This window comes from Pleurodeles waltl, chromosome 4_2 (assembly GCF_031143425.1).
Source record: "Pleurodeles waltl isolate 20211129_DDA chromosome 4_2, aPleWal1.hap1.20221129, whole genome shotgun sequence".
Classification (NCBI taxonomy): Eukaryota; Metazoa; Chordata; class Amphibia; order Caudata; family Salamandridae; genus Pleurodeles; species Pleurodeles waltl.
In genome coordinates this window covers 542,282,401-542,309,698 of record NC_090443.1, presented here as the reverse complement: position 1 = coordinate 542,309,698, position 27,298 = coordinate 542,282,401, and the positions used below count along the sequence as shown (strand labels likewise).

Sequence of the window (27,298 nt, the reverse complement as noted above, 5' to 3'; positions counted from 1 at the left end):
GTGAGACTGTGTTTAATCATAAACGCATGTCTTTCACATACGTCTATTTGCAACTGCATGCCTCCTGACATGTAAGCAATCACATTGTAAGCAATCTCTAACATACACTCACAACACCAAAAGACTTCTCACATAGGCCACGCCACACCTACACACATTCTACCCATACAATAGCATCTAATCCTTAAGCATCTTCTCACTCTCCCTCCTTTTTACTTCAGTACATGCCAAAGGCACAGCAACACAATACAATAAAAGCACAACTCTGGTCGTCATGCACAACATCAAAATACTGACTTTATACCCCACATCTCAGACATTAACTTGAGGTTCTAAAGCACTCTGACAGAGTGGCATGCAACCTATCCACAAATCTACTGTCATGAACACAGTGGCAGCTCACCCTTATGGACATCGTTTGGGACTCCACTATCTTTGTTTGCTTTCAGTTTTTTTATTAGTACACTAATAGTGAATAATGTCTCATTATTGACTATAAGTGTAATACAAAATGGTGTGCAATTAGCTGGAATATGACCTTGCCTGGCAGCGGAGGTAAGTAAAAAAAGTATTTGCAATGCAATGGGTCTTGCGTTTGCTTGATTTAGTGCTATTAGTATTATAAATTCCTAACTGGGCATTTCTTGCCACACAAACTGAAAAAAAAGTAAAACAGTTGACATAAGCAAGCCAATTCAAAGTGCTGCCATGAGAATGAAGAGAGAGACAAAAGGAAAAAGAAGTTTGCTGGCTGACAAAGTTATTGGCAAAAGTGCAATTATCCATGTAACGGGGTTAATGGTCAAGGTGGTAACAAAACTGCCCTAAGGAGGGAGAAATGTAAAGCAGGTACCAATGAAAACAAAACATTTTTGAAAGGGAAGCCCATAAACGAGTGATAGTGATGGGTGTGCAGTGGGCGTGGTTAAAAGCCCAGATACATCTCAACACGTTGGAAAAGCAGCGCTTGCACGATGCTGTGCTCAACCTAAAAATGCTTTAAAGTAGATGTTGTGTGCATGCTTGCGGGTGAGTTTGTGTTTATGTGAGAGGATGTGTGTAAGTGAGAATGCGTATTGTCTGTATGTATAAACATGTATGTGTGAGTGAAAATGAAGGTCAAGTGTGTTTAATGTCACTTATGCTGCCACTGGCATTTTGGTTAATTGACATTCTTGCTCACAAAGGACATGAAGCACCACATTAGTGCAACGAAAGTACAAGACAGTACTATATTTTTATGCTTGTGATATCCTGTTTTATTTGTAACTTTTTTGGAAGGCAGTGTTACATAAAACCATGGACCAAGTAGTCTGACTTCAGGTAGAGTTATGTAAAACCTACATGTAAATAGACTTATCTTGTTTAATGTAGAACGACTTGGAATTAAAGATGTATAAAAACACAAGCACAATTTAAGGAATGACCACAAATGTCATCATTTCGTAACAGTCATACCACGTAAATGAATTTTAAATAATTACTTGCATTTTATGGACATACCTCGTTGTTTGTCTGGTGCATAACATCCATCAATAATTATAGGGAGGAACATGGTTGCTACCTCGCATATTGAGTGTAAGAGTGGTCAGTCTATTTGTGCCTTCTCCTATTTAGTCTTCCTCCAATTTGGGCCTCCTCCTGTTAGTGAATCATTCTATTTGTGCTGCCTCTTATCCTTTTCAGGGTTTTTATGACTTCTTGTGTCCAGCTTTGAATTTAAAAATGTCTTATAACCTTATATGTACCCTCTCATATGTTTTCCAATCCTCCACATTCTAAATCACAGAGATATAACACAATAATAAAACATCTTTGATCATCATCCACGACACCAAAACTCCTCCAAAATAGGTTACAATTTAAAACAACACTTTTGCTAACAATCACAACCAACAGAGTAGAGTGTGCTACATCAGCTGGATATGACTTAATTTAAAAATTATTTAATGGAATACTATTAGCAGGTAAAAATTTCACCCAAACTATTTAATGGAAGTTTGCAAGATGAATGGCATTTACCATTTCATAGCAACCCATAGAATATCTATCTATCTATCTTTCTATCTATCTACATATATGGATATGTTTTAGGGTGATGGTAGCCACTATGTAGGTATAGTTAGAGTGACAAGAGATAGGAATTTTTTCAGATTTTTGTCCCTTCAAAACTTTGTACTCATTTTACGAATGTGCATGAATCTTTGCAGATCTGCTGCCCTCAATTAATTTTGTGAGGACTAAAAGTTTTGTGGTGTTTGGCCCAGTGGTGCAAAAAAAGGGGGGTCCCAAAACAGGCTTCAAACTGAGGCCCATATTTATACTTTTTTGCACCGCATTTGCGTCATTTTTTGACGCAAAGCGGGTCAAACTTAAAAAATATAACTGTATTTTGTAAATTTGCACCGCTTTTGTGTCACAAAATGACACAAAAGTGGAGCAAAAAAAGTATAAATATAGGCCTTAGTGCATTTTCCATAGACTTTTAAATTTAGCAAAGGGCAAAAACAGTCCACTCGATTTTTATGAAACTTAGCAGTGCTATATATTAGGGGGCATAGATGCTTCTGTGGGGTACTGCAGGTAGGTAGAGTAAGTAAATGTTAAGCTATAAGGTTCTCAAAGTTACTGATATCATGTAGCACAGTACTACTAAAAGTAGCAAGGAAGCACAAAGAATAAACTAAAACACATATGTTAAGTTTCAGATTTACTACATGAACAACGGAATGACCCATTTATGGTTCAATGCTAATGAAAACCTTTAAAAAAAACCATAACAAATAGAATTCATCTTAATCTACATAAGTCTTCTTTGCATACTCTCTGGCTCACAAAATATAACTGTGCCCAACAATCCAAACAAAAATGATCTTCCTTATGTACTCCTGTGCAATACAATTAAAAAGTGACCTAGCTGTGAGCTACACAAACTACTGTTTGCAGGGCATGATAATTGGCCATTAGATAAAAAAACGTTTTTATAACAATGATTGGCTTTCATTCACTCTGGACTTCATGTGTAGCACAATCCTACAAAAAGTACCAAAGACGCCCAAAAAACAAACCATACTGTCATATGTAAAGTTTCAGACTTACTAAATTGAAAAATAAAAGACACATTGATTATGTAAACCGATAAACAAATACATAATATATAAAAAGAAAGAAATCACATTAAATCTGATTGCCACTCTAGAGCACTAGATTGGATTTCCACAGATAGGAATTCCTCAGATATCACCTCCCTAATAACTTTCAACCAGTTTGGCAAAGCACCACAAAACTTTCCAGTCCAATAGCATTTTCTATATTTTCAGATGATGTACATTTTTGTGCTGAATCATTAAGGGAGTTCAAAGAGTTTTTCACTAATGTATTTTTCATAGACTATTGTATTTGATGTAGCGTGAAAATAACTGAATGGATTTATATGAAATGTAGCATTATTGTACATTATGGTGCTGGGATGATGCATTTTGGGTACTACAGTTGAATAGGGTAAGTATTATTTCAGTAATGAGGCATTTATCATTAGTGACATACCTTTTGCAGACTTTCGCTAACTTTTGCGAAACTACTGCGGTACTTGACTGTAAACTTATTTAAAGATATATAAACAAATATAAATACATTTCCCTACCTATTACCACTTCAATAAAGTGGTAATAGGTAGGGACCTACCAATTACCTATATCTAAGGACCTAACACTGAACACAGCCAAAGTTAATAAGAACTATATGACTGCCTTTTCATTGTCAGAAAAGTAGCTATTACCCAATTATATACTGGCTTGTCATCGCCATGTACCAAAGCATGCTGGAAAGTTATCATGGTATACAATGGCCCAAAATATAACTAACTTTGAGTTGTATTATTTGATTGGGGTACACTTGTGTTATTCATGGTATCACATAGGCAATGCAATACTTAAGCAGATTTACAAAGGCACGTAAGGTCACCATGCGTGGCCCTCCTTTGACTGGTAAATCTGGAGAAACTCAAGGCAGCACAATTTGCTGTTTTGCGTTACTCTGCACACCATAATCTACATTGCGACTACATTTAACATACATCAGTATGCCATGCCACTGCAGACATTCCACTATACAGTATTCCTCTCTATGTCACTCCACTCTACGCCTTTCCACTGTATGAGACAAACTCTATGCCACTCCATTCTGTGCTATTACACGGCACATAACGCCACTCCAGTCTACGTTACTCAACTGTACGCCACTCCACTGAATGCTACTTCACTATGCTCTGTTCCGCTCTATGCCATTTTACTGTCCCCTCCACTCTACAACACTCCACTGTATGCTATTCCACTGTATTTCCACTCCACTGTACGCTACTCCAGTGTATTGCACTCCACTATACTCCACTTTATTCTGCACTATTGAATTGGACCCAGCTCCAATGTCCCCCTTTTCACTGTGTACTTTTATACTTTACCCCACCCCACTGTATGCCACTGCAGTCTACACCACTCCATTATATGCCACGCCACTGTTTGATACGTGCCTATACACTATTACACTCTATGCTACTCCACTGTACAACCCTCAGCTCTACGCACTCCACTCTACACTATTACACTGTACACAACTCCATTGTGCGCCATGCCACTCTACGCTATTAAACTGTATGTAACTCCAGCCTATGCCCCTTCAGTGTATGCCACTCCACTGTATGCCACTCGACTATATGCTAATCCAGTATATGTTTTTCCATTCAATGCTATTTCACTGTATGCCACTCCACTCTATGCTATTCCACTATGTGCCACACCACTGTATATGCTACTCCACTCTACGCTACTCCGGTGAATGCCACTCCACTCTTCTCCAGTCCATTTTATGCTATTTCACTGGACACCACTCCACTGTACGCCACTCTACTGTACGCTATTACACTCTATCCCATTCCAGTGTATGTGACTCCAGTCTACACCACTTTACTGTAAGCCACTGCACTGTACGCTACTGCGCTATATGCTATTCCAGTCTATGCCACTCTACTGTGTACCACTCCACTCTCCACTGCTCCACTGTATGTGACTCAAATACGCTACTCTACTCTATGCCACTCCAGTGTACACCACTCCACTATTTGCTATTTCACTCTACCCTACTCCAGCATACACTACTCCAGTCGATACCACTGTACTGTACTCCAATCTACTCTATGCTATTCTGCTCTACACTATTTTACTGTAAGCTATTCTGCTCTATGCCATTCCACTGCACTCTCAGCTACATTATTCCACTGTATGCCACTCCATTCTACTCTATTACACTATACGCAACTTCAGTTATTGTCCCTCTACTGGATGGTATTCCACGCTACCCCACTCAACTGTACAGCACTCCACTGTTTGTTATTACACTTTACCCCGCCCCACATTACATCACTCCAGTCTAAACCACTTCACTGTACACCACTTCTCTGTACGCTACTACACTATACGCTGTTACACTCTATGCCAGTCCACTGTACGCCACTCCAGTCTACACTCTACACTATTTCACTTTATGTCCCTCCAATGCACACTACTCCACTCCCCTCTTCATGACTCCACATTACAAAACTTTACTACACTCTGTGCCACTCTACTCCACTCTATCCCCATACACTCCACTGTCTAAATTTGCACTCAACTATATGCCTGTACACTCTTTTGTACAACACACTACTCCACTCTACAACAGTTTCCAACACTGTACGACACAGCACTCCAGTGTACCGCATGAGATGCCACTCAAATTTAAAGCACTTTTGTTGACTCTAGGTTATGCCACTTCAATGCTTGACACCTCACTCTACGCTATTCCACCCTTCTCCAATCTACACCACTCCACTGTACACCACTCTACCTTATTCCACTCTAAGCCATGCCACCCTTTTACACTCCACTGTAAACTATTCCACTGTACATTATTCCACTGTATGATATTCCACTTTACAGGTAATCCACTCTACGGCACTGCAGTGTAGCCACGCCACTCTATGCCACTCTATTGTATGACACTCTCCTCCGTTCTATATAGCTACACTCTATAAACGTCTACCACACTTCATGGCACTCTATGACATTCTACTTTCCCCTATCCCTGTACATTTCAGTGTCCAACTTTATTCTCCACTTTATGCCCATACAATCCAATGTACAACACTCTATTCCACTATACAACACTTTTTCTAAATGACACACACCACTCCACTCTACTTTTTAAGCCCCCACTCCAATTTATAACAGTGTACTACCTGTGCTATGCCAGTACACTAGACTCCATGCCACTCTACTCTACGCACACAATACACTCTTTTGTACTTAACTCAATACCACATTACACCACTCCACTCACATCTACTCCATTGTACAAGACTTTCTCACATGCTACGGTACTATACAACAATCCAATCTATGCAGCTCAACTGTACAACACTTGTCTACACTGTATGCCACTTTCTGCCACTTCACTCCTGTCTATTCCCCTTTACTCCACTGTACAACAATGTACTATACTGTATGCCACTGTACTATACTGTATGCCACTGTACTCTACGATACTATAGTCCGCTGTATTACACTGTATGCAACTGTTTGTGTACCACTGCCACTTTATTCCACTCTACTCTGACGCAGTACTACACTCAACTCCACTACTCCACTGTACTCTACTCCACACCACTCAGTACCATTGTACTATGTAACACTGTATGGCAATCCGCAGTGTCGAAGCCAAGTTATCGAAGCCCTGTCAGAGTATTTCAGATCCAGACAATTCAGGAAACAAACCGAGACCAGCCGCTCTTCTTTAGATTACTTTTAATAAGAACTAATAAGACACAATAAGAAATACGTGTACACGGAGACTTGAGCGAGCAAAATCCAGCTCGAACAGTCTGCCCAAAGAAGTAATGCATGATCTTTTATAGCATTAAACCACAGACATTTGAATACATTTTCATTGGTTCTTGATAATGTCGTATGATTAAATGTTTCTATATAGCACACGTGATGTTCCATATAAGGGTTAGAATCATGGACAGGAAGCTTGCACAATGTCCTCTGAATCAAATGTCTTGTGATACATCTATATGTGGAGAAAGAGGAACCATAAGTGCATACGTTAGTACTTTTAGCAGTGAGGATTTCGCAAGCTAGCATGCGGTGGTGTCTCATGATGGCCATCAGTTTAGCAAGCCTTGCAACATAATGCGTTTCAAGCACAATAGACATTTCTTCAAGGCCTAGTTAATTCAACATTTTAATGTTTTCAACAGAAACAGGCCTGTATTTTCATTGTGTATCACAGGGTCTACTAGGTCCAAATGGATCCAGGAGAACGTGATTCCACATTCCGCCCTCTGATACCCAATGAAAACACTCATTGACCGTTTAATCATCCTGATGGACAGGTGTCATTTCAATATCATCATTTTCCCTGGTCTCATCCTCATGCCTTCTCTTATGATGGTGCTCAGTGTCCTTATGACACATTTTCTTCATTAACATGTTCAAACAGGAAGGACACACCCTTATCAACACACATAATGTTATAAATCCTACTATTCCCACCACCAGTACTTCTATCAGCCAGGATCCCCAACCACGGAACCATGCTGCGATGTCCTTTAGTATTCCTCCTATTTCCGTCACATCCGTCACATCCGCCACTTTCCTTGCTCCTTCTTCTACCACCTCTATTTTCCCTATTGCCATCCTCACATTCCCACTGTTGTCTGGTATTAAAACACAGCATTCCTGATGGATCACGTTACATACACCACCGGCTCTTGCTAAAATGATGTCTAATGCAAGTCTGTTCTGTATTACAACAGCTCTTAGGTCTGTAAGTTCTTCAGTAATGTTACCTAAAGCTGCTGCAGTAGAACTTGCTAATGTTTCTACCAATACTGCCAATCTGTGTATTTGATATTCTGAATGTGCTATTCCTAATGGCATCACAACTATTCCTTCCACTGCTATGAACCTATCCAACCAAGTAGGTGCCCTTCTTCTTCGTACCCTACCCGGTGCCTTTTGTGTTGCATTGGTCAAATTTGTTATATGCAACATTCGGGGTAGTACGAACGCCAGGTAGCAGGAGCCCTGCCACCCTGCAGGCAGTCTAAAATATGCAGATGTCCCGCATACTATGTATATTCCCCTTGGAGCTGAGAGACCTATAGACAAACCTTCTGGGCCCTTCCGTATGTTATCCAAATCAGAGTATTTGGAGCAGGTGCTTTCTCCTACTTTTATGCTGCTCTTATTATGGTTGGGGAGGTGTATGTTAGGGCATTTCATTACTGGTGTAACCATTCGACACACCTTATCATAAAATGTATTTGGTCTTGGGATGCTGCCTTTGAGGTATCGAAAACACCATGACCCCTTCTTCTCCTTATGTATAGAAAGAGATATTTGTGATATATCTATGTTCTTCTCCCCCTGTACATAACCCTCATCTCTTCCTATGTTAAATGCTTCCAGTAGCTCTGCTTCACCTTTTTCCGGTACAAGTTGTCCACACACACCCATCCTACCTCCTCCTTTACTTTCTCTTCCTTCCCCACTGTTTCCCTCTTTTAATCTCCCTTTTCCAACCTTCCTCTTCCTTTTAGGTGGCCTTCTGTTTATAGTCCCATTTACTTCCTTTGCAAACATGCTGTTTAGTATGTGACATGAAGCATACTGAGGAAGAGGAATCTGGGCGTAATCTGTCCTTCCCTGGGCAGAGGTGGGTATATGTGTACAAATATAGCAATCAGACACATTTGCCAATTCCTTATAAAATTTCACCATTTGCACAAATGCATTATCCCTGTAATTTTTCCCATCTTCCTCCCATTTGGAATATGTTATCCACTGTGTCCTGTTCCCCTCCCTTTCTACCACACTAGAGTTCTCCCCTTCTTCTTGTTCTACTGCATTGGTAATCCCTATTTTGTTTACACTGTTATTTATATAATGTTCTTGGTCCAGATATGGGATTTGTATTTCTTCATGATATATAATAAGTATTATAGTGATAATTATTGCTGGAACAGGGGTACATATGGCAGTTAGTACCATAGGCCACTTTTTCTCTTTTCTTCTTCTTCTAGGCATTATTCTATTTCAAGTGTCACAGCTTGCACTTGTTTAGTTCTTGTCTGTTAATCTCTTATTCTCTGTATCTTCTTGTTGGCATGTCACAGAGTGGTGTCAGAGGTTACTAGCACTTGAACCCACTTGTATGATATACGTAGATATTCAGGTGAGACCCGATTGCCCCCATCCCTCTCCTGAGGTGTACAGCACGAGCAGTTTATTAAGAATTCTTTGATGGACCCGCTTGCGTCTCCTGACTCCTGTAGGAGAGCAGCACGAGCAGCCCTGTAGTCTCTCCGCAGGACCCGCTTGCACCTCCTGACTCCTGTAGGAGTGCAGCACGAGCAGCCCTGTCAGTGTTGTTTGGTGTTTTGTTTGGTGTTTTTCGTTGATCGAAGGTTGTACCCCTGCGGTGCAGGTGTGACCTTTATGGGTACCGCAGGTGGTGGCTGGATGACCTCCGGTTCAATTGCTCTCTTGGTGTGTGAGCTGTGGATCCAGTATTTGAGACCCTCACACTTGACCGCTGTGGCTGTTGTCAGTAGGACTTGGTAAGGCCCTTTCCATCGTGGTTGAAGGCAATGACGCCTAGTGTGGGCCTTGACCCAAACCCAGTTGCCAGGCAGTAGTCCGTGTTCAGGTGGCGTTCCTCCTTCTGGCAGGGCCTGCAGTACCTGGCGGTGAAGACAGCGTAACGTCTCTGTTATCTTCCTGCAATATTGTAACAAAAGATCATCTGTTATTGCCAATGGGGCAACTGACATGTGGCCTGGAATATTCATGGGGCGCCCAAATAGCACCTCATGGGGACTTAGTTTTGTGACTCTATCAGGGGTACTTCTCATAGCAAGGAGTGCTAATGGTAATGCATCAATCCAAGATAGTTCAGTCACTGCGCATATCTTCCCTATTCTGTTTTTCAACACCCCATTTTTTCTCTCTACTGCCCCTGCTGCAGGTGGATGGTATGCGCAATGCAACTTTTGTGTTATTCCCAGCCCTTTGCAAAGGCCCTGAATAACATGTGAAATTAATCCTGGTCCATTGTCTGAACTTAAAAGAGTCGGCACCCCAAAACGTGGTATTAACTCTTTTAAAAGGCACTTAGCCACAGTTTGTGCATCACAGTTCCTGGTGGGGTATGCCTCTGTCCATTTGCTGAACATACAAACTATTACCAAAACATATTTTAGCTTGTATACCGGGGGCATCTCAATGAAGTCCATTTGGAGGCTCTCAAAAGGTCCATGTGGCGGTGGAAAATGGCCCGAAGCGGTTGGTGTACCTTTTCCCGTGTTGTACTGTGCACAAACTGTGCATCTCTTACATAAATGTTCTGCATATTGCCGAAATTTGGTATTAAACCAACATTGTGAAAACAGTCGTATCATTCCATCCCTACCCACATGTGAGGGGCCATGGAAAAGGCGTGCCATAGAGGGCAGTAATGTGGATGGTAGGCATATTTTACCGTTGGGTCCCACCCACACACCCTCCCCGTCTGTCTTGCAACCACCCTTTTCCCAATCTGTTAGTTCTGACCGGTCAGCCTGCTGTTGAACACATTTTGGATCAAAATATGTACTTTCCTCTTTAGCTATTGTGGTGGGTTTAACCTGGACCATTACATACTCACACCCACTGAGGGCTATTCTTCGTGCCTCTTTGTCAACAAAAGCATTTCCCACAGAAACATAGTCCTTAGCAGAAGTGTGGGCTGCACATTTTACAATTGCAATTTTTCTGGGCAATAGTAGAGCTTGCAACAAGGCAACAATCAATGAAGCATGTTGTATGTGTTGGCCTGTTGAAGTGAGAAATCCCCTCATTGCCCACAGTTGACCGAAATCATGAGTGACCCCAAAAGCATATTGGCTGTCTGTGTAAATATTCGTTGTCTTTCCCGCTGCCAATGTGCATGCTCTGATTAGTGCTACTAATTCTGCTGCCTGGGCACTTTTAATCTTTGGTAGCCTTCCTCCTTCAAGTAATCTTGTTGCCGTCCCCACAGCATAGGCTGCTTGTAGCATCCCTGTGTGGTCCCTAATGCATGAACCATCCACAAACAAATCACCCTCTGCCTCAGGGAATGGGGTGTCTCTGAGATCTGGCCTCACCTTGGTGTGTGTGTCGACTGCCATAATACAATCGTGGAAAGAATTATCTATAGTGGGATCATCGTGATCCATTTCGGTAGGCAACAGGCAGGAGGGATTCAATGTTGTGCATCTCTTTATCCTTATATGTGGTGCCAATAGTGTCAACTCATAGCGTGAGAGGCGAGCATTCGTCAGGTGTTGGGTCTTGGTGGTAGTTAGTAATGTGTCAATTGCGTGTGGGACATGTAACACCAAAGTATGAGCCAGGACAATGTTTTCTGATTGTTCCACTGCTAAAGCGGCTGCTGCCACTGCCTTCAGACATGGGGGAAGACCTGCTGCTACTGGGTCCAGGGTAGCCGAATAGTAAGCCACTGGGCGGTAGAAGGTGCCGTGTTTTTGTGCCAAAACCCCTAAGGAGCAACCACCTTTTTCATGGCAAAATAAATGGAAATCTTTGGTGTAATCTGGGAGGCCTAATGCTGGTGCTGCACACAATGCTAACTTCAATTTCTGAAAAGCCTCTTCACAGCTTTCTGACCATGGTACTTTGTCTGGCACATCCTTGTGTGTTAAATTCAAAAGTGGTCGTGCAATCAGGGAGAAATTCGGTATCCAATGCCTGCAGTAACCTGCCACCCCAAGGAAAGCCCTCACCTCCTTCTGTGTTTGTGGCCTGGGGTGCTGAGTTATTGTTGCTATCCTATCTGGTAGCAATCTCCTGGACCCTGGTGACAGTTCGTGCCCTAGGTACTTCACCTTTGATTGGCAGAACTGCAACTTCTTTGGGGAGACCTTATGTCCTTTTATGGCAAGGTGACAGAGTAGGGCCACGGTGTCCTGAACACACGCTTCCCGTGATGGTGAGGCTAGCAACAAATCATCAATGTATTGTATCAAAGTTGATCCTCCTGCAAAGTGCAATGATGCCAAGTCTGCTCTTAAGGCGTCTGAGAATAATGTTGGACTGTCCACAAACCCCTGAGGGAGACATGTATATGTCATTTTTCTATTTTTGTACGTAAAACAGAATAGACCCTGAGACTCCCTATGAAGAGGCACTGAGAAAAAAGCATTACTGAGATCTAGGACTGTGAAATGCGAAGATGTACTGGGAATGTTTGATATGATGGTGGCTGGGTTGGGAACCACAGGGAATGATGGTATAACTGCCTTGTTCAGTTCCCTAAGATCTTGAGTAAATCGGTATACCGGGGACCCATCTGGTCCTTTCGCTGCCTTTTTCACGGGGAGAATAGGAGTGTTGCATGGGCTGTGTCGTACCTCCAGCAGTATTCCCTTCTTTAAAAGCTCTTCTATTACTGGAGCTATCCCCTCCTCTCCCTCTTTGGCTATTTTGTATTGTGGCACCTGTGGTAGACGGGCTCCAGGGCGCAGTGTCACTCGCACTGGGGGGCAATCTAATATTCTTCCCACATCATTTGGCCCCTTTGCCCACACTTCACTAGGGACCGAGTCTTGTAATTCTTGTGGGAGACTTTGTTCTTGTCCCTTACCTCTGGGGTCACATCCCATGAAAGCCTGTAATGCTATCCCATTCTCCTTGCTTTCCAGGAAGATCCCTTCAGGTGAGCAGCTGATGGTGCACTGTAACTTACATAGGAGATCCCTTCCTAGCAAATTTACTGGACAGTGTCTCCCAAAAATAAATTGATGATTTACAGTAATAGGGACTACTTTGAATTTCAATGGTTGTGTTAAGTATTCATTCATAGGTTGTCCTGTCAAACCTACGGCTGTTATTTGAGTTGCTGATAATGGTGCGTTGGGTACATCAGAGGCCTTTAGCATTGACATAGTGGCCCCAGTGTCAACTAAAAAAGGCACAGTTTTGCTTAGCACTGTCCCATCTACATATGGACCTTCTTGATCAACCGACAGTACTGGGCCTGTGAAATGTGTCTCCACAGGAGGTGGGTATGGAAATCCATGTCCCCCCTGAGGTGCCTGTGGTATGTCTTGATATGTACCCCACCCCGCACAAACCGGGTCATCTACTGTGGCAGCATCATATGCATTGTTTGTATAAGGTGGGGGTAGTAACTGTTGTGTTCCGTATCGTATACTGCCCTGTTGTTGTCTCTGCTGACCTCTACTTCTTTGTCCCCTGGCTAAAAAAGGGCAATCTGCCTTCCAGTGTCCCTGTTGGTTACAGTGGAAACAGGTGGTGCCTGGCGGGGGCGTGAAAGTTACCCGTTCACCCTGTCCTCTGCCCCTGCCCCTTCCCCTTCCCCTTCCCCTGCCCCTGCTTTGATTATTATTGTAAAATCGTTCTTGTGCCACCATTAATTTGACCTTATCCTTTTTCAATTTCTCATCATCTGCCCTTTGGATATTTGTTTGATAGTCTGCGCAATACCTGGCTGCTGCTAACACTTTGTCAATGGGTTCTTGTTGCCAACACACAAAAGACGTTTGTAAATGAGTTTGTATAGGCTGTTGTAATCCATATACAAAGTTGGTCACAAACGCAGGCATCGCCTCACCCAATGGGTTCCTCATTCCACTACTCTGCTGGTAGACCTGTAGAAGGCGGTCATAATAACTTGTCACACTCTCATTCTTCTCCTGTTTTGTATGTATTATTTTAGACCAATCAACCTTTTCCTCTGGTACTTTTTCTCGTATGTATTTCATCACCTTGTCTCTTGCGGTCTCTACCTCTTGTCCCGGTGCCCCCCCTTTTCCCCTCACTGGTTCCTCTGCCGGCCATCCTACCACCTTCTTACAATCCTCCCATAAATCTTGTGGTATTATTATACTGAATAACATGTTCAAATCCTTCCACAACATTTCTCCCATTGCCACTATTCTATTCAATTCTGTGTACCATTTGTGTGGCTCATCGCGTAATTTTGGGAAGTCTTTGGTGAAGGAAAACAGGTCAGCTCTATGCCAAGGTACATAGACATATGTTGGGGTATGGCCATCCTCCCCTAGGGAGGACGAAGGTACCTCTCTCAGAGGCATCATCTTCGTCTGTGCCTGTTCTGTCCCTTCCTTATTTTTCTCTAGGCTCTGCAGAACCTGAGCTGCTTTTAACCCTTCTTTCAATTCTTTCCATTTCTGTAATTTTAATATAGCGTATTCCAGTTTTTCAGACAATTTGTCATTACTCCAGGATGGCACGTCTGCATCTGTGAAACTCATTTGAGAAGTGTCCCAACTGTATTCTGTTGGCAGGGGATTTGTGCTGTTAGTGTAGTGAGCATATATCTGGTGTATCTCAGGGCCTAGGGCCATCAGTTCTGATCGCGCCATGGCTAGAAGTTCCTCTCTGTATTCCCTATTGTTATCTCTTTCTACTTCCGCAAATATCTGTCTTTTATCAATGAGATCTGTGAGTATGGCACGACAATTTTTTCTGTCTGATTTCAGGAACTTAGTCTTTCTTAGTGTGCTGGGAGAAGCACTCGGTGTACCGTATGGTGAATTTCCTTTCAATTGTGTTGCTGTGAGGCTGTTCCTCTTTTCAAATAGACTTCCGTCTAAAAACCTCGTCAAAATATCAATGTTATGCTTCGTGTGGTGTGTGAAAATACATATTTCCCATATCAGCTCATGCAATCCCTTTATCCCTTCACTACTGTCCCTGGACGCGTCTTGGAACTGCTGTTTCCAATGTGTATTCAGCAATTTTGGTCCATTTCCTTTCTTTGTAGCCTGTGCCAACAAACTGTCACTTTCCTTGTCCGTTTTCTGAGCAATGTGGGCCACTTCCTCTCTGACTTCCTGCAGCATTTGAAAGTCTTTCACTCGGTCAAGGTTCATTTTTGTGAGTTCCTCTTTTATTAAACCATGTGCGAGCTCTTGGGCTGCAGTTTTCTGAGCCAGAGATAGCTCAGGAGGCTCCGTACCTGTCGCTAAGTGCTCAACGTGCACTTTTTCCTCCGAACTCACTGTTTTCTTCTCATTACCTAACCTCCCCATCAGTATGTCTTCTATGAGTGCGTCCTCGGTCTCTTCCTTTGTTGTTCCCTGCATACTGTGTTCCTGTGATGGTGCACCTACCACAGGAAGACATGGGAATGTTTCTACCATATCGAGCATTTTATCCCTCCGCTCCTCCCTCTTCTCATTTCTCTGTATTTCACAATAAAATCCGTCTTTCAACACCACCAATTCCTTGCACACTTTAGCTTTTATGTCGTTTGTGTGACGGAGGTCTCGTAGGCAATAGTCCCAGGAATAGAAACTGTCCCATTCCAGGTTACGAGTCTTACGTCCCCTTAGAATCAGCATTTGTCTCAAGTATGACAACTTGTTCATGTCATATGTGCCATTACTTGGAAACTGTAAGTCGGGTCGTTTTTCCGTCAGCCTGTGCCATTTGTCAAGAAACATTAATGGATGTAGTCCTTGCTTAACGGCTACTTGGTAGGCAGGACTATCCTTAGGGGGTGTTATTTGGTGTGTGTCCAAATGTTCCTTGCTAAAGGGGTTCCCCATAGCTAAATAAAAGGTCACTGCTTTCCCTTAACACTTCACGTAAACAGTTCGGTCACACCAGGAAACACCAGGGAGTCGGCTTATTTCTGCCGCTCATATCAAATGACACATGAGGAAAACCTGCACTCAAATCAGTACTGCCAACCGCATTTGTTATTAGTGAAGCGGAGAGTTTGTCTGCAATCACACAACAGTACACGCAGCCTTGTTCACCTCAAGCATGCACAAGTTGGAATGAAGAAAAAACAGTGCCAAGGTGCTGGTGACGACGTACACTGGCGTCCTTTTAGCGAATAAAAGATGACAGGAAAGTCAAGAGAGAAAGGCAAAGATCCCAAACCCTTGCTTTCCTGCCCTGAGACAGGGTGCGGCTGTATGGGATTAGAACCCGGACCAGATCCGTGGCGGGTGTCACACAGGTAATGCAATAATGGTGAACAGTGCACTCAATCACATATAGGACAATACGATAACAATATAACAAAACCAGGTGCTTGCCCTACTTGATGCTCATGCCTCCCATCCTTTGTGCTGGTGCTGGTGCGTGGTGACAGTAGAGTGTGGTGCGCAGGCAGACCCTGTCAGTCGTAGTAATCAGTCACTGTAACAGTACTGGCGGGCGTAATGCTCCTGAGTTCTGGTACAACCGCAACTTGAGTCAGTCAGTTAATACACATCCCCTTCCTCACTACATTCTCTCCACTATCCTAACACAGAATTCAATCACCCCCTCCATCTCTCCATCTAACCAGCCGGAGAGAGAGAGAGAAAGAGCAGAAAAAAGGAAGGAAAAATGCAATACAACGCCCCCACAGAGCACAACACCGCAACGTTATCAGCGCAGAGAGAGAGAGAAAACAAATAAATAAATATGCGAGAGCACGGCACTGCCTGCCTTGCCTGCTCCACTGGAGTGGACACCTACCACTCGATCAATCACCGGGCACAACCTGCCCTTCCTGCTGGGGTGGACAATCACCACCCCCTCTGGCCAAAGTATCCCTCCCCAGCCCCTCCGGCTGGGAAATGCTGCCCCAACCCTTTCCGGTTGGGAGCTGTGGCCACACAGCGCCGTCCACTGTGTACCGAGACCATACCACTAACAGCCTCACACATGTAGCGTCGCTGGGTAATCAGAAACCCTTTTATAATATTTACAGCAACTACCGAACCATGAATTCCTTAGCAGTGAGAACAAAAGAGGGAAGGAAATGGCGCAATAAGGCAGAAACGATAATATCAACACAAAACTCCAGCACGCGGCCATCTGAAGGCCATCATCTGAATGTCTGAACGAGGTACTATAGAAGAGTCTGGAATAATGGGGACAGGAACATCCGCATGCCACCGTAAACAAAGAACAAACATAACAAGAAAGAACAGCAGGCTAATAGGAATAGCATATAGTACAATTATCCACAACTCCATGTAGAAGTGCAAACATAAATCCCCCCCGCCACCTACATAAATCCCCCCGCCACCTCCCCCCTATACAACACCCTCTGCGAACAGAGGGAGAGAGAAAGAAGAAGAGGGAAACAAAACTTAAAATATAAACAGACGGGACCGAGGAAATGACAGATACTCACGACAGCACCAACACCCTGCCCCGGAGGGGACCCGACCAGCCCAAGACGCCGTTGCCCCCCCTCCGCAGAGAGGCAGGAGCTGAGCCTGTGAGATAGTAGATCCGATCGCAATTCTCCACCAGATGTCGAAGCCAAGTTATCGAAGCCCTGTCAGAGTATTTCAGATCCAGACAATTCAGGAAACAAACCGAGACCAGCCGCTCTTCTTTAGATTACTTTTAATAAGAACTGATAAGACACAATAAGAAATACTTGTACACGGAGACTTGAGCGAGCAAAATCCAGCTCGAACAGTCTGCCCAAAGAAGTAATGCATGATCTTTTATAGCATTAAACCGCAGACATTTGAATACATTTTCATTGGTTCTTGATAATGTCGTATGATTAAATGTTTCTATATAGCACACGTGATGTTCCATATAAGGGTTAGAATCATGGACAGGAAGCTTGCACAATGTCCTCTGAATCAAATGTCTTGTGATACATCTATATGTGGAGAAAGAGAAACCATAAGTGCATACGTTAGTACTTTTAGCAGTGAGGATTTCGCAAGCTAGCATGCGGTGGTGTCTCATGATGGCCATCAGTTTAGCAAGCCTTGCAACATAATGCGTTTCAAGCACAATAGACATTTCTTCAAGGCCTAGTTAATTCAACATTTTAATGTGTTCAACAGAAACAGGCCTGTATTTTCATTGTGTATCACAGGGTCTACTAGGTCCAAATGGATCCAGGAGAACGTGATTCCACAGCAGTAACACACTCTGCAACTCTCTACTGTACTATACACCGCTCCACTCTGCAAAAATCAACTAGACTGTATGACACTCTACTCTACTGTAGTCTGCTTCACTTTCCAATTCTGTATGACACCCAACTACACTCTCCTTAACAACACAGTACTCCAGTTTATGATACTTTACTCAACTGTATGCTACTCCACTCTACTGCACTCCATGCCACTATAGTCTTCAACACGCCACTCCACTCCATGACACTTTACCCCACTCTACACTACCCCACTCTCGTGTACGTCACTCCACTATACTCCATTCTACTGCACTTTATCCCACTCTACTATACTCTGCTCTGTGCCGCTCCTTTGTCTGCCACTCTACTTCAATGTATGCAGCTCCACTCTGTAACACTGTACTACACTCTATGCCACTCTATACAACTCTACTCCACTTTATGCCCATCCACTCTACGCCACTTGACAACACACCACTTAACTTCTCTCTCTGATATGCCACTCCATTATATGGCACTCCACTCTATGACAGTTTCCTCCACTGTACCCTACAACACTACACTTAATGATACTCCACTCTATGACACTGTACTTCACCCTATTCCACCCTACTCCACTCTGTGACAGTTTATGACACCCTACTCTACTGTTCAACACATAATTTTCTCTGTACAACTAGCTGATTCAGTCTACGATACTAGACTGCACTATATGAGATACCATGCCACTACACTATATAACACTTTACTACACTGTACAATATACCACTACACTCTACTCCACTCAATTCCAATTTACAATGCTGCAATGTATGACAATAGAGTTTACATCACTCTCATGCACTGTACTGCATGACACTCCACATAACAGCTTCACCCTTATCACACTGAACTCTAGGATTTGAAAGACATTTTTATTTAAAAAAATAAAAAAACATTGAAAGTCAATGAAAAAACGAACGTTAAGGCTTACTTATACTTAGGAAAACATATTTTCCCTATACAATCAAAGTTTAAATGACACAGACGTTAAAAATTCTAAAGCTATTGTTGTAACTTTCATTTACAATTTATCCAACAGCTTCAAATTATATTAGCGGATCTTGTAGCACATTTCTTTCTGCTTGCTAACCAGACAACACTAACTGTCCATGGACAATGACCCTCCCAGTCCCCCCACTCAGCAGCGTCATCCTGGAAGCCACCTTAACTTATCGTAAGTATTGCATGACCATTCTGTAGGAGGCTGGATTGAACTCTTTCTCTAGGGGTGGCATATAGTCACATCCAAAAGATGGCTCCTGCAAATAATTCAACTAGGCTATGCCCTTCCTTTCATTTTTGACCTACCTACATCAGAGCAGCTTTTAGAGGAACACTTAGCAATATTTTTGCAGGAGGTACAGTCTCTCTTGTCCAAAGGGACCAGAGAGAGGGTACCGACCCCGGATATATGGACTGATTCACTCCCACTATTTCCTCATGTTGAAGAAGGATGGAGGGCTTCAACCTGTCTCTCCCCTCTGAAAGCCTTCCTGCAGAAGGAAAAATTAAAAATGCTCACACTAGCCCAGATTCTCTCTGCTCTAGACTTGCATGACTACCTGGTAACCCAGGTCCTGCAGGGCATGTATTTTCATAAACAATCCTGCAGGCCCATAGATGTTACCTGTGGTTCAAGGTAGTCCAAAAGCATTTTCTATTTGCTGTCTTCCCCTTGGGCCTCACCAGTGCTCCATGAGTGTTCCCAAAATGTATGGGGATGATCACAGCACACCTCCGAAGGTCGGGGATTCAAAATTTCTTCTAACTTGATGACTCGCTGTTGAGGGCAAATTCACCACAATGAGTCTTAGACCACCTCCAGATGACGGTGAACCTCCTATTATGATTGGGGTTTGTAATCATGTGCTGATGTCATACCTGACCCGTTTGCAGATGTTCTCTTTCACAGGGGCCATCCTCGATAGGGTGCAGTTCTAGTTCTTCCCTCTGTCACAATGAGTCCAGAACATTTGACCTATGATCCCAAGGTTTCAGTCTTGATCTTGCATCAAATTGAGAGTGGCTGTGAGGCTTCTTGGCCTATTAGCTTCCTGCATCCTGCTTGCCAATTATGCCAGGTGCATATGCAGGCTCTGCAGTAGGATCTAAAGTCTTAGTGGACCTAGCACCAATGGAACCTGTTGGATTCCGCCCAGGTTTCAGACAGGACTGTGAGACATCTGACGTGGTGGCTGCTCAACTGCAATTGTACCAGCAACAGACCTCTTTTTCTTTCCTGACCCAGAGCTGATGGTAGTAACTGATGCATTGCTGCTGGGTTAGGGATGCCATCTTGGAGAGGTGGAGATCAGAAATCTCTGATCCCTGGTGGAAACCTGGCTACACTTCAGTCTGTTGGAGTCGCATGCCATTCACCTGGCGTTGAAGACTGTTCTACTGTCTATCAAGGAGAGGCTGGTACAAGCTATAAAGGACAACATAATCACTTTGTGACACTGCAACAGGCAGGGCAGAATGCCATTCTGGATCCTGTGCCAGGAGGCTCTTTACCTCTTGTATTGGTCGGAACACCAGGGAATCTCCCGGGTTGTGAAGCATGTGGTGGGATCTTTAAGTGCCGGGGCAGACAGTCTCAGCCAACGGCACCTGGCGTATCATGAATTGTGGGTACACACTGCACTGGCACAGGGCATCTTTCAATAATGGTAAGAATCTTGGCTGGATCTGTTTACCATAGGGGAGAGTGTGCAATGTCATTACTTTGGAGCACTGGAGTTTCCAAGAAGGCTCTCTCTAAGAGATGCATTCTGGCTTGAGTGGAACATGGAACTCCTATACACATTTCTGACCCTACCTATCCTGCGGGCTGAAGATGATTAGAAATGACTGGTCCAAAGTAATCAGAGTATCCTCAAGCTGCTGATTTGGGAGGATTTTCTGCTGCAGCGGCAGTGCAGGGTTCTGCCCTGGGTATGCACAATGTACACCTCCATGCATGGAGGTGAGCGGCAGCTTTTGACTGAGTTTGATCTACTTCCTGAGGTCATTGGTGATAACCTGGCTACAAGGCACCCCTACACAAAATTCATCTACACAGGGCTCTAGAACAAATTTATGGCCTGTTGTGGAGTGCGTAACACAGACCCGTTGGAAGCCAAATTGTTTGACGTTTTGCTGTTCATTTTGTCTTTGGGCCTGCATAGACTTACAGAGGGCACCATTAGTTATTTGATGACCCTTTTGTGTTTGCCTGTCCAGCTGTCTCTGACTAAAGCTCCAATAAGTCACAAGTTCTGATGGTTTTTTTTAAAAGGATTAACATATGTTTCCCCAAGCCCTTTGCAATGCCTCAGTGGGATCTCAATTTACTCCTCTCTTTCCTCATGTATACTCATTTGAACCAATTCCCAGCTGTTCATTACATATTCTGACTCAGTAGACTGACTTCATTATTGTGATCACTTCAACTTGTTGCATGAGTGAGCTTCAGGACCTCTCACTACAACCACTGTATGCCATCTTTCTTCCAGTCAAGTTGGTGTTGAGGACCAGAAGTCACACCTTTTCTTGTTTGGCAGTCCATCAATGTCCTGGTGTTGTTTGCAGCACCTCATCCATCAAAAGCGGAGAGATGCTACATTTTTTGTGTCCCTGAAGAGCTCTTAAGCAACAATCTTGTCATGTACCAGCAAGTGGACAATCACCTTTTTGTGGAGCCTTAATGGTCATAGAAAGGGAGGATGGTGCAGAAAAATACTTTTTAGAGATGGATTGCCCTCTGCATCGAAATCTGCTGTACATTGACCATAAAGAAGACTGTGTAAGGGCTGAAAGCTCATTCCACTAGGGGTCGGTCTGCTACCATTGCATTGACACATGAAATGCTTTGTTCTAGGCACCTGTCAGGATGTGCCATGGGCATCACTGCACACTTTAACAAAGCACTACTGCCTTGACAGCCATGCCTGATGGGAAAGTCATTTTACTCATTCTGTTTTGCAGGACTTTTTGATCTGAATCCATTCCACAGGCCCTCCACCATGTAAAGTAGTGCTGTTGTATTGTGTTCTAAAGGTGGGGAATCTGCTGTTAGAAGTATCCATCAGAAGAACAAGTAACATTTCTTCGGTAATGCACTTTCTGGTGGATACTTTATCTAACTGCAGATTCCTCATTTCCCTCCTACATTCCTCCTCTGTGGTAATGTCTTTTTTTCCTTCTAAAAAGTGCCAAACCCGAGATCTGCACACTGGTACCTCTAATTGGTGATTGGGCTGTGCATCTGTAGGTGCGAATAGTCTTAAGAAAGAAACTGATGTTGGTGCGCATAGGTGGTGCTTATATGCAGCTGTGTTTGTCACTTTTGGGGTGGAACAAAGTTGATGTAGAGCCACATGATTCCACCTACTACCTTCTGGTTGCCTTGCTATGTTAAGCTTCTTGACCCAGTCTGGCATCAGGTTGTATTCTAAAAGTAAGGCATCTATGAGTAGAGTGGAGTATTATTGAAGGTTATTGAATGTTTTCTTATATCCCTTGTCCTTGCTCTCCCTTTCCCTCCACCCCTACCCTGCTCTATATTTAAGCAGTAATCCTCCCAATTGTGCACATGAGCTCCCCTTTTCTTTGATCAATGTCAAACTGTGATGGGCATCTTTAAATGTTTTTTACAACACCCAAGATAGTTGTCCATGTATGAGAACACGTGGAAGCTACCTTGGAATGTGTTTTTTCAAAAGCGAAGAAAATCTATTTCAAGATCTCAGCCATTCACACACATGCCTGGACAACCATCTTATGAGGATATTTCTAAAAACTAAAGCGAAACCAAAAAGAAACACTGGCAAAGCCAATAAGCCTGAGTCCTGGTGTCACAACTAAGACTTAATGGCGGTACCAGTGATTGCTAATATGTAAGGGGCTGTTCCTTTTCATTCTAATATGCTCAGTCATTGTCCTTTCAGAGGCACCTGCATTGCCCTGTTGAAGCCTCCCTGTCTTGCACAGCCTCCTTTGGGGGTAGCAGGCATTCAGCATTCCATTATTTATAGGTAGAACATCTCTACTAACTGAGATTGCGTGGAAAAAATGATGTTCCTTAATGTCAGTGGCAACTACTGCATCACCTTACTCAGCCAATTGCTATTTTGAATATGATTAGTCCTTATGGATTTAAAATAATTACTGTAACACAAGATAATCATATTCCAGGTTATATTCTCTCTTGATTTAAAAGTGCAAGTCTGTGTCCCTTCTTTGTATAGGAAAATCATCATGTGTGTGCTGTGACATAGTAGTTAAATAGCTAAGCTCAGAATCTAAAGACCTCAGTTGTAATCTGAGCCTTGACACTTACTAAAGATGTGATTAACAACCTACATCATTTAGTTCTGTGTTGCTGAAATTGTAAGTATGTGCAATGTATGCAATTGTGTAATGCAGTATTGAGATGGGCAAATGTACTCTTCAATGATTCACTGATTACCTGCCAAATCCTGTTATCAGTAAATGTGCTTTTAGGAAAGCCTGGCATAACTTTTTATTTGTTGTTACGCTTATAAAAGGAGTTAGCTCAAATCCAGCTGCACTCACAGTAGTGCCCTTGATAACGTTTGTAGAAGTCTGCCCCTTCTGTGGAGCTGGGTGTATATTTTTTGCCACATAAGCTTTAGTAAGCTTACCGACTTACGAAATCTGAACATAGACCTATTGATTTGTCTTTATATTGGAGAGCAGTATATAGCCTGAGAGTTTGCATGGTTTGCACACAGAATTGTATAGCCCTGACAAAGTTTGTTAATGAACTGTGTTGGCTAGGATGAAACAACTGTGTAGCTACGGTAAAACATCTGAATAAAGAAGAACTGGGATACCAACAATGACGGGAACTGTTCTCCTTAGAACACTATGGGGGTCATTCCGACCTTGGCGGGCGGCGAGGCGGAAACCGCCATGCGGCCGCCAATGCGGCCGCACTCACGTGGCCCCCATTCCAACATTCCCGCTGGGCCGGCGGGCGCAAACCAAGTTTGCGCCCGGCGGCCCAGCTGGAATGAGGCCGCAACACAGGAGCCGGCTCCGAATGGAGCCGGCGGTGTTGCGGCCGTACGTCGGGTGCAGTTGCACCCGTCGCGCTTTTCCCTGTCTGCTATGCAGACAGTGAAAAGCTGGCCGGGGCCCTGTTAGGGGGCCCCTGCACTGCCCATGCTAGTGGCATGGGCAGTGCAGGGGCCCCCAGGGGCCCCAGGACACCCCTTACCGCCAGCCTCTTCCTGGCGGTGAAAACCGCCAGAAACAGGCTGGCGGTAAGGGGGTCAGAATCCCCAGGGCAGCGCTGCTTGCAGCGCTGCCCTGGCGGATTATCACCGCCGGGGCAGAAATGGCGGAAAACCTCTACCGCCGCAGTCAGAATAGGGATGAAAGCACCGCTAGCCTGTTGGCGGTGCTTTCAGTCATTATGGCCCTGGCGGTCTCGGACCGCCAGGGTCAGAATGACCCCCTATGTGTGTTGAGAGCTACAGAGTATTTGTTTAAACTTGGGCATTCTTGACCTTTGTGGAGTGTTGGGTAGCCCTCATCTTCCCTTCTTGAAGCACTGTGGTAGTATACTCATGAAACCTGGAATTTTACTTAAATTGAGCAACTCAGAACCTTCCTTGAGGATTCTTGGTGATATAACTTTTTATTTCGTTCTTACAGGGTCCACCCGGGTCACCAGGCACTCCAGGAGGAAGAAGGCAGACAGGACAAGAAAAGGTGGTTTTCAGTGACTCCTGCTTAATTGTGGAAAATCTATGAGGAGAATTTGAGATTGGTAAACTAGTTGAGGATCATTCGGTGGGGACAGAATGCCCACATGTGCAGAGCACTTTTTACTGTGTCCTGGAAAATGCTAAATGTTGTTGTTTCTTTTGTAGGAAAATGTGAAGTCAAGGTTGATGCCGAAAGAGGAGCAATTAATGAGGACAAAATTACGGAAAGATGTTTCAGGGAGTAAACAACCCACCAAGAAACCAGCATGGACAAGGGAATCAGAAGTTAGAAGTAAATCCCGATTGCAAGAGAAAGAGCCAATACCAAAGAGAAAATCCTTTTCAGATCACAAGGTAAAGGATCATATTCTGCAGCCTAAATTAGCCCAACAAACATCTCAGAGGGAATCATCAAGACATAGGGCCAAGTCTGCCCTGAAGAGAAAATCCAGGCAAAAACCAGCACAAAGGAAAAACACAACATGGAAAAAAGGATCCACCCCGATGCAAGGGTCAGTAGTCTTGAAGGAATCTGGCTGGAGACTGTTACAAAGAAAGGTTACACAGGTGAAGCGGTCTGTCCCGAAACTTGCAGAGACGGAGGAGCCAGTGCAAAGGAACATACATAAACAGAGGAAGAAATCAACTTACCATCAAAGAAAGAAAACAGAGCTATGTATGAGATCAGTAAGCACTGTGAAACCTCTCCAACCCCCAATCAAGAGAAGGGAAATAACGCCAATGCCGAAACTCCAAAGTAGAGGAGTACAGCACCAACAACCACCTGAGAGGCCAACACATGGAACATTTTCATCAATGGGTCCATCCTCAAACAATCATTCCTTATTGAAGATGGATCAGGCATCTTTTTCTTCGCTGTGGTTCTCCTTAGGAACAAAGGAAAACCCAGCCACCACATGCGCCGAGCTACAGCTTGCCAACATGAACTTAACAGATGGTATATCAGAAATGTTTAGGTGTTTATGGGATGATCGAGTGCATGAGAACTGTACTGTGATTGCACCCTGTGTAACTTACGAGTTCCCGCTCTCTTTTTTTCTGATGGAACTGTCACTGGAGTGAGTGTGAGCCAATGAATGTGTGAGATATTGATGAGCTTGCAATTGACAGGCTATGTATGAGTGAAATTAAATGTGAATTGGGCTCTACTACAGTATGAAGAACCCACAGCAATGGTAATGATTCACAGGGTTCGTGTATGGAAAACAGCAGTGAGGGAGTGTGTTTAGCCACCCACTTGCCTTTTGATTATGAGCCAGTGAATACGCAAAAAACAACATATTGTAATTGGAGAACTTGAGGCTGGCTCTTGAGAATTACTAGCTTCTACATCATGTGTTACTCATGTGAGGAAAATGGGTGAGAAGGGTTTGGCTTGTGTGGTGTGACTGAACCTTAGGGTGTAAATAAAAGAGCACATATGGACACGCTACTCGGGCATGTGGTGTGATGATTAACTGAGGATACTGGTGAGGTGCATCTCATGGCACAAGGTTAAGGAAAACCTGTCAATTGATAGTTTTATGGAATGGGAAGAGTAGCTCTATACATAGTGTAAGGCAACAAATTAACATGAAGTTATCGTTCAATATTATGATATGCACATAGGTCATCCTAGGATACAATAGGACCTATAGTTTGTTAGGAAGCGAGTACCTTGGTTTGACCTATAGTGGTCAGCATAGGTATTAAACAGGTTGTTTCGGGACTTTCCTGATGTGTTTCTAAGCCTATCCCTAAGGAGTATAAGCTTGTCAAACTTAATGCTCTTTTGAACATATTCAGATCCCCAGTTGTGACAATAAGTGAGACCCCCCCTCCTCCTAGTGACGAAAGAGACCTTCCCCTGACAGTTTCAGGGTAAGTGCATTGTTAAAGATGCATTCAAGAAGTTGACTGCAGTGCAAACACTTAATGGTGCCAGCACTGTGTTTTAAATAGTAGGTAGACCACAATTGTGTACACCATGTGCTGTGTTTGTTTTTTGTACACTGTTTGAATCACTAGTGGTGCTGTTCTACATGACACATGATCTGCTTTTTACTGTGAAAAATAATTTCAATCAATTGATTCTCCCTTGTGATCTACTTTTTAAAGAGTCGCATAGAGGACCAGGTAAAAAGTAGTCTTACCTTGTTGCATGGATGACTGAACACGTAACGGACAGTAGGGATTTGGACTATGATTATGCCCTGACAAAGGCCATGGGATCCCTGTTCTGAGAAAAAAAAATCCAGACAGGTACCTTTGAACAGGCCAAAACATTTTGGCATTTTAAAGGGCGTATTGATTCATTTAAGATCATTGATACCCCACCAACCCTCTCTCCACAGCATAGCATCCTGCCCGGACCTTTGGATAGGCCCGGAGGTAGTTTTAATTTCTATTAGTGTCATCACTGGTTTCCTACTTACTATAATATACCTTATTCTGATCTCCTTGGCCCACAAGGAGCTTGGTCTCATCTGGGACTACGATTGAGACTGCCAAGCTAGTATCATCTT

The 27,298-nt window shown here is 43.5% G+C and overlaps 1 protein-coding gene across 1 annotated transcript in view; it reads left to right on the top strand.

Annotated features, from left to right (window-relative positions):
- The window catches only part of LOC138293911 (collagen alpha-2(XI) chain-like), a 195,139-nt gene that overhangs the window by 125,504 nt on the left and 42,337 nt on the right, over positions 1–27,298 (top strand). Inside the window, exons 8-9 of the mRNA XM_069233197.1 lie at positions 24,721–24,777; positions 24,939–25,731. Coding sequence (XP_069089298.1) covers positions 24,721–24,777; positions 24,939–25,731 — 850 coding nt within the window. The remainder of the gene's footprint in view (positions 1–24,720; positions 24,778–24,938; positions 25,732–27,298) is intronic.